We start from the raw sequence: 12987 nt of genomic DNA, 5'->3' as shown, positions 1-12987 counted from the left end.
TGCTGGCGCGCGCCGTCGAGGAGCACCGGCCGCGGAGGCCGGAGATGGCGGGCGTGTGCCAGAAGCTGAACGCGCTGCTGGGCGCGGGGCTGCTGTGCCTGCTGTGCCAGGCGGGCCTCACCCAGCGCGACCCGGCGCTGCTGCTGGCCGTCTGGGAAGAGCGCGTGGGCGCCGTGCACCGGCGCATGAAGGAGGCGCTGGGCGCCTGCGCCCGCTACTTCAACGAGCAAGCGCGGGACGACATCGAGCGGGCGCTGGCCGAGTTGCCCGCGGCGGCGGCGGCGCCCCCTGGCCCAGCCGAGCTGGCATCCAGCGTCCTGCGCAAGCTGGAGCAGAACTACGACTGGCTGCGCTGGGCGGTGATGGCCTGGCAGGAGGGCGGCGGCGGCGGCGAGGAAGTGCTGGCGCAGGGCAGCTTCGTGGCCGGCCGCGCCCCGGGGGGTGTGCACGTGGTGGCCTGCTATGGGGAGAGCCCCGGCGCCCTCGACCGCGCCCGCACCCACCAGCTGATCGGAGAGCTGGAGTGGAAGCTGCCCAACCCGCCCCCGGATGTCTACGCCAGCCTGGAGGCCGAGCCTGCGCGAGCCTCCGGCTACCTGGCCCGCCGCATGCTGCAGAAGCTGGCCGAGGGCCTGGGGCCCGGAGTCACCCTCCTGGTGGTGCCCGGCAAGCTGGAGATGAAGAGCAGCTTCCCGCAGGCCGCCAGCCTCCTGCACGAGTACCGCCACCGCCTGGCTTCGGGCACCGTCTGCATCTTCGGTTGAGCCGGCTGGGAAGCCACCTAATAAAATGTCCTTTTGCTATGCGCAGCCTGGTGTCTTGCACCCTCCCCACACCGATACTGAATCTGGGTCCGTCTGGCTCAGCATTCCCTGCACAGACTGGCAGCAGCAGTACTCCAGGGGTCTCTCTGCCAGCCCTTCCGGGAGTTGCCACCTTTGGGGACTGAACCAGGGACCCTACTCTGCCCAGAGATGCTCAGCCTGGGCCAATCCTGATCTGGGCCGCTCTCTCAGCTCAGGGGAGTCAGCACCCGGCAGCTGAGGCCTTTCCAGAGGGGGCTGGGGGGGGGGGTGGGATTCAGTCACATTCCCACAAATGCAGGTTGCCCGGGGGGGGGGAGGTGTCTCTGGCACAGTAACCCAGCTTGACCAAATGAGGAAGGCAAGAGGCGGACTGGGAAAGGGGGGGGCACTCTTGCTGGGATGAAGGAGCAGCAAACACGTCACCTGGAAGCCCAACCCAGCCCCTCCAATTACGGGGTGGGGGAGACCCAAGAGATCAGCTGTAGCCCCCCCCCAAACACACAGGCAGACGGCGGGCACCAGGTAGAGGCTTTTATTGGGTGCGGGTGGTCAGGGCTCCCAGGGAGGAGGGTGGGATCTGGTGGGATCACCTCAGGGCAGGAAGGGACCCCTGCCATTCATGCCTGGGAAGTGGGGTGGGAGGGGGGCCCCTTGCCCCCTGCCATGGGGCACCAGAAGACTTCCGCAGCCGTGTTCTGGGCAGGCACGGGCCCCGAGGCCCCCAGGAGATGGGCCACGCTCCTATAGTGGTAGAAGTTGGCCCCCTGGAAAAGGAAGACCCCCTGGGCGGTGCAGAAGGCGCTGTCCACGTGGCCGTGGGGGGTGGCCAGTGCTGGGCCTGGCAGGCGGGGGCTCCTCTGCAGGTCCACGAGCTTCATGGAGTTTCCTGGGTGGAGGAATCAGGTCAAGCCCACAGTGCCAGTCCCTGGAGCTGCCTGCAGAGCCCCCAACCCTCTTCTCCCTGCCCCCACCCCACCCCTCAACCATGCAGGGCCATTCTGGGAGGAAGAAGACCCCGGCTCGCCTCCCAAGAGACCCCACCCAGAAGTGAGTGGCCATCCCCTGCCTTTTCGCCCACAGACGCTGCTGTGCCTGCCTGCATGTGAGAAAGCAGCCTGCCTGCCACTCCTGCCTGACAGGGGGTTGGACCAGATGACCCCTGGATGCCCCTTCCTACTCAGCCATTCCAGGATTTCCAGGCCTGGGGGGCTCAGTGGCTCTTGCACTGGAACGCAGGAAGCTGCCTGATGGCAAGGGAGACCGTTGCCCCATCTCCTTCAGTGCTGCCTGCACAGGCTGGCAGCTGCTTCAGGCGAAAGCCTTTCCTATCCATAGGTGGGGAGCCCCGGCCCTCTTTCCTGGCACTGAGCACCCCCACAATGCACCTGGGTCTGGAGGGAAGGGCACCCCAGAGGGTTTTGGGGGGCCCTGCACCTCCCGCTTTGCAGAATGAAGCCCTCCCCACCCCCAATACCTTGAAAGACGTAGAGGTCGCTGGAGTGGGGGCAGGTGAAGGCCGCATCCATTCCCGACAGCCCCAGCTCTTCCTGCAGAGGCCGGGGGTAGCCCTCCACGCGGCTGTAGCCAGCGCCAGCCCGGAAGATGGTGACCTCAGAGCCCTGCAGGCGAGAGCAGGGGAAGCCGTGGGTCTCACGGGGTGGGGGGCACCCAGCCGCCTCCCAGCCCCCCAGGCACCTTCCGTCTTCTGGGTCAGGTAGAGGCCTCTGACTAAGGCCAGCTGCAGGGAATGGCAGGCGGGGGAAGATGCTGCTGCCTGGCAGGGGGTGGGCTAGAGAACCCTTGGGGGTCCCTTCCAACTCTTCACTTCTGTGGTTCTGTGCTGAGCTCGGGTCCCACTCGGGGGGCTTCCCGAAATGGCTGCTGTGGGGGCAGCAGGCTGGACTGGGTGGCCCCCTTTGGCCTCAACCAACAGCCGGGCTTTTCTGGGGGGGGAAGTTTCATTGAACAAAAGGCCCCCCCCAAAGCAGAGCTGCCTTCTCGTTCCCCAGTTGCACCACAGGGGTGTCCATTTTTGAGCCTCCCTATGGGAAGTGTGGTGGAAGATGGTGGGAAGAGATGGGCAGGGGCCAGAGGCTTAATACTGGGGGGGGGGGGACATCTGCCTTCCGGTGGGCAAAGGAAGAAGAATCCCTATGTAGAGGTTCATTCACCCTATAAGAGGTTAGCCCCCCCCCCCGAGACTCCATGGCTCCTTCGGGCCTCTTAGGCCACATCTTCTGGCCGGACCATATAGGTGGGGGACAGAGCTGGCCCCCTGCCCTCTCCCAGGGCTTGCACCCATTCCCATATTCCTCCTGATAACAGAGGTGTATCTTCCCTCCCCCCCCCCACCAGCTGCCCTGTCCCCCATACCTGGATCAGGTAGAATTTGTCCTCCCAGCTGAACGCAGCATCCACGTCCCCCTCCAGGCCCTTCCAGGTGTGGCTGAGAGGCCAGGCATGCCAGCCATCGCGCCAGGAGTCCACGCGGAGGTACTGTCCCCCTGCGAGGAGGAGAAATGGGGGGGGCTTCATGCTCCCTGCTCCCTGGGGTGGGTGGGCAGCCACCATTTGGGTTCCAGGTGAGGGTCTCCAACCTCCCTGGGGCTACAAGAGTGGAAGGGGAGCCCCCCAACCCTCGCCCTCCCGTCTCAGCTTGGGCCAGCCCCCTCCTCTGCCCCACGCCGAATGCCCGCTTCCAGTGACAGGGAGCCCCCTGTGGCCTCCACCCCCGTCATGCCAGGGTGTCCCCGCTTGCTCACCGCGGAAGGCATAGATGCGCCCCGAGTCGTCCGAGGAGAAGGCTTGGAAGGGCTCCCCGCTGCAGGGGTCCATGGCTGCCCTGACGGTGGCATTGGCCTGTGCCTCGTGCCCATGGCCTGCCAGGGGTCAAGGGGAAGCAATGCAGAGAGAGGAGCTGAGAACAGAAACTCTCCTGGAAACTCTTCCTAAGCCCGGGGCGAGGGGAGGATTGGGGCCCTGAGAAACAGCTCTGTCCATGGGCAAAAACAGCTCCTGAATCTGACTGCCCCAGAGCCACAGCCGGTGCCCCAGAAGGGCAAAGGCTGCCCCACTGACCCCCCACCACAGGTGAGACAGTATCCTTGTCTGAAGTCCTTTTCCAGGTGAAGCCCCCTGCCGCCACCACACCTGTTCCCCTGATGCCACAGGTGGCGGTTTCAGGAGGGCTGTTTGACCGGGGGGGGGGGCTTGTGGATGCCACCCACCACCCCGGGCCCAAGGGCAATTTGGACTGTGAGCAAATTGGCCCAGGGAGAAGCAGCCACAGGCCTCTCCTGTTGCCCCCTATGCCAAGGTCAGCCCATGCAGCCCCCCCACCTCGGCCTCCGGGCCAAACAGCTGGCTGGGCTGCCACAAGGGCTGCCAGGCTGAGTGGGAATCCCAGGGCAGTTGTTCCTTGCCGGCAGGCCCTGCGCAGCTGCCACAGCCGGGGTCTGCCACTCGGGGAGAAGGGTGCCAGAAGGTGCCCAGGTCTCCCCAAACCACAGCTCCTCGCAGCCACCTTTGGCTTCTGTGGACTCTGGCACAGGGCATCTTGCAGGCCTTTTGCTTCTGGGACCCCCAGATTCCCTCTTTGCTGTTTCCTCGCATGCAAGACTCTCCCTGACCAGCCCCACAGGACCAAATGCTCAGTGGGGTTTCTGCCTGCTGGCTTGTGGGGGAGCAGCAGCAGGGATGTGGGGGGAGCTCACCTCTTCCCGGGCAGCGCATGAAGTAGTCCCTGGCATCCCGCGGGTACTTGGGGGGCACCTCGCCTGTAACAGGGTCAAAGCGCAGGAACCTGATGCCCTGGAAGCAGTAATAGCGCTCCAACCAGCGCACAGCAGAGGAGCAGTTGGCCACAGCCGGCCAGGAGCGCTGCTTCACCATCCCGGTGGCCAAGTCGTAGGAGAGGACCAGGGGGCCTGCGGGAGACAGAGCAGGGAAGCGGGGTCAGCCGCTGCCGCCGCCACCATGCAAGTCAGGCAAACAGAGAGTCCTAGAATTGCTGAGATGGAAGGGATCCCCAAGGGGCATCTAGTCCACCCCCTGCAGTGCCCTGCCTCCCTTCCAATGAGAAACCATACCGGACCCTGCTTAGCTTAGCAAATGTGTTGGCAGTTCTACTGCTGCACCACTAGGAGGCGCTTGCGCTCGGGTCCCGTGGAGAGCACCTGCTTGGCTGCTGCGAGAAGAGGGTGCAGGGCGGATGGGACGCTTTGGCCTGATCCAGCCACAGCCAGGCTCCCCTTCTGTCCCCTGGTCTCTCCACTGAAGCTGACTACATCTCCCAAGATCCTCCTGGGGGGCCCAGCTTTGGGGAGGAGCTCTTCCCCCCTTGCCCTCCTGCTTGGGGGGCTGGAGGAGCCCCTGCCTGGCCTGGAGTTTCAGGGGGATGTTCTGGGAGGCGGCTGGCCAGAGTGAGCGCTGTCCTATCGCAATAGCTGTCATATACGCTGGGTCCCTAAATCCGGAGGGTGGACTTGGAAATAGTTTCCTTGGCTCTGTGGATTATTCAAAAGGTGGTTGTTCCTCCCCTGGGTAACAAACAAGGTAGCGCAGAGGTGAATTCTCCCCACGCTTGGAGGTCTTTAAGCAGAGATTCCTGCATTGCAGGGGGTTGGGCTAGAGGACCCCCGGGGACCCTCTGATTCCACGACCTTCTTCCCAGGGGCATCTGGCCCACCTCCTGAGCCCCTCAACCCCGCCAGAGACACGCTCCACCTCACCCTTGAAGAAGAGGACAGTGGCAGCCGCACACTCCTTGGGGTGACACTCCACAGCGGCATCCAGGTCCCCCGGCACCCCTCGGAACTCTTCCTCGATGAGCCGGGGGAAGCCGGGCCTCAGCTTGCCCTGGGCGTAAGCCCAGACCCGCTGGCCCTGCAAGGAGACAATGGCACACCCACCATTTCAGGCCACAAAAAAATGGCTGCCCCACCCTCTCCCTTCCCCAAGAGTGGGGCAGCTCAGTGGGAGAGAGAGCCCAGCCACCCCACTTGCCTCCCCATCCTGCCCCTGGCAGCCCCCAGTCACACACACACACACCCCGAGCACTGGGGTGCCCCACACCTTCCCATCCAGGGCACAGAGGCACCACTGGCCGGGAGGGCCGCCCTGCCTTGCAGATCCGCTGCCCCAGGGAAGGTTGGGGGGAGTCACCCCCCCGCCCGACTGTGTCTGAGTCCCCCACCTGGAAGAAGTAGACGTTGTCGTGGGCTGCCGGCTGCTCCAGGTGGTGGATCCTCAAGGCAGCATCGAGGGGCCCCTGGATCTGGGGCCAGGAGGTGTTGATGGGCTCAGCCGGCCCACTGTAGCCCTTCCAGACCACGTCCCCTGGGGAGGAAGGCAGGCTCAGGGGGAGGCACCTGCTGGGGCCCACGGCTAAGCCCACAGGGGGCTGACGTAGCTTCAGCAGCCCCCCCCATCCTACCCACCTGATGCCTCCGGGAAAGTATCCTGAGGTCTGCATGACAGAGACCTCCCCATAGCGACCCCTCGGCTAGCCAACCCAGCCCCCTCCTCACAGCGTGGGGAGAAAGTGGGGCTGAAGAGAGACGGGTGCGAGATCCAGGCTACCTTTGAAGAAGAGCATGTGGCCTCTCTCGTCCAGCGTGATCGCGTCAAAGCCTTCCTCGTTGGCACAGCGCCTGGCGGTCTCTGAAAGAAGCAGAGAACATCGCGATAGATCACCAGCTCAATGTGGCGATATACCGATATCTCACGAGATCTAAGATCAGGATGGAGCTATGGAGAGGGGCTGGCTGGCTGGCTGGCTGCATGGTTTCCCCCACATTTTTGCATAGCGCACACAAACACATCAACATTCGCAATATATCGCCAGGTCAAAAACCATAAAAGCAAAATCACGATACAGACTTCAAACCAGTTTGGGACAATATATTGATATACCACCCAGCCCTACGCCCCCCAGAAGTGAGGAAAATGCCAAAATATCCTCTCAGAAGGTGGTGGGCAGAGGTTGGACGGTCGCCTGCCCAAGGGCGATTCCTGTGCCTGGTGACCCCTGAGGTCCCTCCCAGCTTTGCAATTTTATGCGATTTTATGCAGCGCACCAGCGGGGATCGGGGCACCCTGGCTAGGAGTGGGGCAGGGAGACAGAAGGGTGTTCCCCAGAGCAAAGGAGGAGCAGGACCCCTGGAGAAGGTGCCTGTTGGCAAAGCCCACCTGTGTCGTTGAGCGGAGGCTGTGAGGCCAAGTGGTGCCAGCTGCTGCCGCCGGTGCCATTGAACTTGCTGCTCCCGTGACCCCTGCCAAACAATAAACCCCGGTTAGCACCTGGCCTTGGGTCTCTGCAGCAGCCCTGGTGCCCGGGCAGGGACGCTCTGGCAGAAAGAGCCCCCTCCTGGATCAAGACAGAGCCCGAGCCTCAGATCAGCTCCCGCAAGAGGACATGGTGGCACAATGGATGCTGCTCCAGGGGGTTCTAGGGAGAGAAGACCCCACGGCGGAGCCAGCCCCCTCTCTCCTTGGGCCCATTGGACCCCTCCGTGGGGCTCATCTCTGCAGCAAAAGCTGAGCCCTCCCTCCGTCCCCGCTGCCCACGGAGAAGGGGGAGCCTTCCTCTGCAGCCTCCTCAACCGACAGGCCTGCAAGCATAGCAGGTTGCCTTAGTCAGACCACGGATCCATTTAGCTCAATAGTGTCCACACTGGCTGGCAGCAACTCTCCAGGACTTCAGGTGGAGGGTATCTCCTGGCCATGCCTGGAGACTTCCACCTTTGGGGATTGGATCCGAGACTTCTGCATGCAAGGCAGGTGCTCTCCCACTGAGCCACCTCCTCCCTCCCCCAGGGCGAAGGCCCCTGCCCCATTCCCGGCACTCACAGGGAGTGGGCCAGGGCCAGGGCCAGGGCCCAGCTCAGGCAGAGGGCTCCCAAGGGGCTGCGCATGATGTGCTCCAGGCCAGACACAGCAGCAGAGCCCCGAGGTCAAGCACAGTCACTTCTTATATCAGCAGAGAGGAGGGATTTCCCAGCCCAGGAGAGTTGCACAACCCGCACTCGCCTCCGTTAACTCTTTCTGCCTCTGGGGCACTGATGGGGAGAGAAGCAGGGAGGCTTCATTCCAAAGATGTGGAGGACTTGGAGGAGGTCAAATGCCCGGCCTTGATCTATGGCAGGCCCAAAACAAATACACAAGACTTTTTTTCCACATATGGCAGGATTTGAGTTTCTTATTCAAATGTCGAGGCACCTGATCCCTCAGTGCCATCTGCCTGCCTGGCTCATTTAATATGAGAGAGAGCTAGTGTGGTGTAGTGGTTAAGAGCAGTGGACTCGTAATCTGGTGAACTGGGTTCGATTCCCTGCTCCTCCACATGCAGCTGCTGGGTGACCTTGGGCTAGTCACACTTCTCTGAAGTCTCTCAGCCCCACTCACCTCACAGAGGAAGGGAAAGGAGAATGTTAGCCGCTTGGAGACTCCTTAGGGTAGTGATAAAGCGGGATATCAAATCCAAACTCAAATCCAAACCTTTCTTCTCAATAACGATGGAACTCACAGGTGGATAATCTTTTTATTTTTATAAATATTTATAATCTCAGTACGAGTTTGTGCTCTATTACCCCTTTGGAGCTGTGCTGGGCACAGCCTAGGTTTCTAGCTTCAAGCCCCACGGACAGGGTCAGCGGCAAAGAAACCAAGATACCCATGAATACTTGGTCCTGTTGCATCAAGTTTGTTGGGGGGGGGTCAGGCTAGATGACCCCCAGCTCCCCACCCAGACCGGGCAGCAAATAAGTTGCCGTGTTCGGGCAGCTGAACACCCAACCATGTTTCCTCTTGGCTCATTAGATCAAGGGAGGGGGTGACTGGCGGGGTCCAGAGCACGGGGAATCCTTTGTGGCCTGAGGGGGTGCTCTATGCTGGAGGGACTCTGGTCAAGGGAGCGGGGCAGCCTCCATCCCCCTGATGGGAAATCTCAGAAAGATCTGCATTATAGTTTTAAAAAAACTCCTCCTTCCCGGCTTAAAGAAATAATTAAAGGCAGCAGCGCCTCCATCGCTTCGTTCCAGACACAAATAAATCTTCCTTGTTGACTTCAACTGTACATTGCAATGCCTTGTGATAACGGCAGAAATTGAAATGCTTCCCAGATTTGTAATGAACGGCTGTGAGGTCTCTGGAGCAGAACTGGCAAATATGGAAGGGAAGATGTTGACTCTGATGGGGACTGCGCCTCCTACCAAGCAAACTCTCGGCAGAGTCAAGTGTATCAGAACAACAACTCTCTTCTCTCGAGAAGACACATCAGTCGGGGAGGCTCTTCGCAAAGGGGCAGTTGTGGGGCTTGCTAAGGCATGGGGCTGGGAAAGCGCCCACACAGGACATCCCATAAGGCACCAGAGCGAAGGCACCCTCTTGCGATGGGAGCCCCATGTGGGGCAGGGACTGGAAGAGGGAAATTTTGCACCCCTGGGATCCTCTGGATAAATAAATAAAATGTTGAACCGAAGGTACGTTCTGGCCGCTGGGTCACAAACTGGATTGAATCGAGGAAGCGGGTTTCAAGCTCCCATGCGAAAATGCCCTTCACCCGATGGAAGGCAGAGAAAGCCTCGGCCGGTCGAAGAGGCAGAGCCACATCCTCCCTCCTGGCTTGGCTCTTCAGCATCATTCTGGAGGCTGCTATGAGTGGTACCGGCTGTGCGACCCCTGGAACGCCTGGCCTGGTCCCAAACTCATGGGTCACGTCTGCGTAGGGCTGTTCTCGCTTACTGAGGGATGGCAGATGCCCCCATTGGAAGGAACTCTGTACAGGGCATCTGGGATGGGGGTGGCCGCTGTGATGACTGTACCACCTGCTCACCAGCCCTCAGAAAGTCTGCCTTAGGCACAGCAATTACAACAGGCCTCTCCTTAAAATGGTTTGCCTTGCGAAACAGAGAACGAATATTCTCCAAGGCAACTTCCAGGGTTGTTGTTGTAGATTCCCCTCAGCCAAGAGGAGCTTGTTAAAGGCCAACTTTGTTGTGCATTTCGCAAGCAAGCGATTGGGAAGGTTCTTGCAATGATCAGTTAAACAAAAGAGGTGGGACTTGCAGCAAAAGCTGTCCAACGACCAGACCAAATCCTGACTTTCTGAAGCACCAGCCAGAGCAAATGTTGCCCAACTCACCTGGCAAGCGTGGGATCTGGAAGAGGAAGCCACAGCCAAAAATCCGGCCAGGCAGATGGGGGTGGGGAAGCTGGGACAGAAGGGCTTTGTGCTCCCAGACCATCAGCTATGAGGAAGCCCACCCAGCCGCACCCTTCAAATTCCACGAATTGCACAAGGCTCAGAGAAGGGGCGCCCCCGCCTCGGAGGGCAGAAATTGCGGCAGCTGCACCAAACTCTCGCCTCCTCCAGCTCCAGAGGCCTTCCTTCAACTCACATCCAGATTCTTTTCTTCTTTCTCTCTCTCCTTCCATTTCTCTTTTGCAAAGCACTGCTTGCCACCATCACCACCCTTTCTCAATTTATGCAAGGAAGAAGAAAATCATGCAGTCTGAACTGTCCCAGTTGTGCGGTCATAAAATCGACTGTAGAGTTGCTACACTCAATATGCCAGCAAGTTTGGAAAACTCAGCAGTGGCCAGAGGATTGGAGAAGATCAGTCTACATCCCAATCCCAAAGAAGGGCAGTGCCAAAGAATGCTCCAACTACCGCACAATTGCACTCATTTCACACGCTAGCAAGGTTATGCTTAAAATTCTACAAGGCAGGCTTAAGCAGTATGTGGACCGAGAACTCCCAGAAGTGCAAGCTGGATTTCGAAGGGGCAGAGGAACCAGAGACCAAATTGCAAACATGCGCTGGATTATGGAGAAAGCTAGAGAGTTCCAGAAAAACATCTACTTCTGCTTCATTGACTACACAAAAGCATTTGACTGTGTCGACCACAGCAAACTATGGCAAGTTCTTAAAGAAATGGGAGTGCCGGATCACCTCATTTGTCTCCTGAGAAATCTCTATGTGGGACAAGAAGCTACAGTTAGAACTGGCTATGGAACAACTGATTGGTTCAAAATTGGGAAAGGAGTACGGCAAGGCTGTATATTGTCTCCCTGCGTATTTAACTTATATGCAGAATTCATCATGCGAAAGGCTGGACTGGATGAATCCCGAGCCGGAATTAAGATTGCCGGAAAAAATATCAACAACCTCAGATATGCTGATGATACTACCCTGATGGCAGATAGTGAGGAGGAATTAAAGAACCTTTTAATGAGGGTGAAAGAGGAGAGCGCTAAATATGGTCTGAAGCTCAACATCAAAAAAACTAAGCTCATGGCCACTGGTCCCATCACCTCCTGGCAAATAGAAGGGGAAGAAATGGAGGCAGTGAGAGATTTCACTTTCTTGGGTTCCATGATCACTGCAGATGGTGACAGCAGTCACGAAATCAGAAGACGCCTGCTTCTTGGGAGAAAAGCAATGACAAACCTAGACAACATCTTAAAAAGCAAAGACATCACCTTGCCGACAAAGGTCCGTATAGTTAAAGCTATGGTTTTCCCAGTAGTAATGTATGGAAGTGAGAGCTGGACCATAAAGAAGGCTGATCGCCGAAGAATTGATGCTTTTGAATTATGGTGCTGGAGGAGACTCTTGAGAGTCCCATGGACTGCAAAAAGATCAAACCTATCCATTCTCAAAGAAATCAGCCCTGAGTGCTCACTGGAAGGACAGATCCTGAAGTTGAGGCTCCAGTACTTTGGCCACCTCATGAGAAGAGAAGACTCCCTAGAAAAGACCCTGATGTTGGGAAAGATGGAGGGCACAAGGAGAAGGGGACGACAGAAGATGAGATGGTTGGACAGTGTTCTCGAAGCTACTAACATGAGCTTGGCCAAACTGCGGGAGGCAGTGAAGGATAGGCGTGCCTGGCGTGCTCTGGTCCATGGGGTCACGAAGAGTCGGACACGACTGAACGACTGAACAACAACAACAGAGTTGGAAGGGACATCGAGGATCATCTAGTCCAACCCCCTGCAATGCAGGAATATGCAGCTGTCCCACACGGGGATCAAACCTGCAACTTTGGTGTTATCAGCACTAAGCTTAAACCAAGTGAGCTATCCATGAGGCATGATCCTGGCTGTGAGACCTGTGACCACAACTGATGCCCAACAGCCCCCAGGGGACGGCCTCCACGACTTATCCAGTAGTTGCCACCAACTTATGATTCTTGATGTAAGAATTTCTTAGTGAAAGCCTTAAAGTGAGCCAAGAGCAGAAAGCCTAGTGGCACAGCCCTCAGACTCCCAACTCGGCTTTGGCAGAGGCTTTACCGTGTGCGCCAGGACAACATGTAAGTCAGGCTGCAAAGCCCCAAGGGAAGAGGTATCCCAGTGGTCAAGTGCATGGCTAAAGTCGTAGTCCCAGGACTCAGCACACCCCACACTCTACTTGGTGGGGACACAGTTTGGAAGGCTGTGATCAGGAGCAGAGCTTCCCAGCCCACCTTCCTGGCAGAAGCCCCCCCCCCCCCTGCCCAGGTCTCGAAACCAGGCCAAAAGCCAGACTGAGAAGGGGCCAGGTAGCCGGTCATCTAGGCATGCCCTGAGCGGCCAGCTCAGCCACTGCTGGCTACTTCTACTTCCCCCGGCCTGTGAGTCTTGCAAGTGCACCACCTCACAGCTACAAATTCAACAACACACAATGGGCGTTCAGGGCTCTCTCAAGTGGGCACCTTCCAAGGCAGAAGTTGGCTGTGCTTCCAGCCAATGTGCACTCAATACATGGGGCTGGGAACTTCCAGCATTTCACAATCCCGTTTCCAGGCAGACAATAACTGCAAATTCCCCTGCTCTTTCCAGGGGGCAAAGTGCCTCCATCCCAGGGGTCAGCAAGCTTTTTCATCAGGGGGCCGGTCCACTGTCCCTCAGACCTTGTGGGGGGGGGCGGACTACAATTTTTTTTGGGGGGGGGGTGAATTCCTATGCCCCACAAATAACCCAGAAATGCATTTTAAATAAAAACATGCTGATTCCAGGACCGTCCATGGGCCGGATTTAGAAGCAATTGGGCCGGATCCTCCTCCCCTTGATAGGGCTGAGGGGCAGGAGTGACCCACATGTTTAAAGGCTTTTGGCTGCTTTGCGGCAGCCGGTCCATTCCCCCGTCTGCCAGGCAGAGAGGCAAGTCCCGTAGGGACTCCCCTCAAAAGGAAG

At 58.7% G+C, this 12987-nt stretch overlaps 1 protein-coding gene across 1 annotated transcript; it reads right to left on the bottom strand.

Moving 5' to 3' along the window:
- Positions 1–1324: 1324 nt before the first annotated feature.
- HPX (hemopexin) lies at positions 1325–7758 on the bottom strand. Its single transcript, XM_033145682.1, has 10 exons — positions 7656–7758; positions 6996–7078; positions 6387–6467; positions 6001–6143; positions 5537–5690; positions 4520–4732; positions 3569–3685; positions 3180–3310; positions 2281–2425; positions 1325–1692 (listed from the first exon to the last, which is right to left on the bottom strand). Exons 1-10 carry the CDS (start codon positions 7718–7720, stop codon positions 1424–1426), a joined length of 1401 nt encoding a protein of 466 aa, XP_033001573.1. The 5' UTR covers positions 7721–7758; the 3' UTR covers positions 1325–1423.
- Positions 7759–12987: the final 5229 nt, after the last annotated feature.

This window comes from Lacerta agilis, chromosome 4 (genome assembly GCF_009819535.1).
Source record: "Lacerta agilis isolate rLacAgi1 chromosome 4, rLacAgi1.pri, whole genome shotgun sequence".
Lineage (NCBI taxonomy): Eukaryota > Metazoa > Chordata > Lepidosauria > Squamata > Lacertidae > Lacerta > Lacerta agilis.
This window is presented reverse-complemented; position numbering and strand designations above follow the sequence as displayed.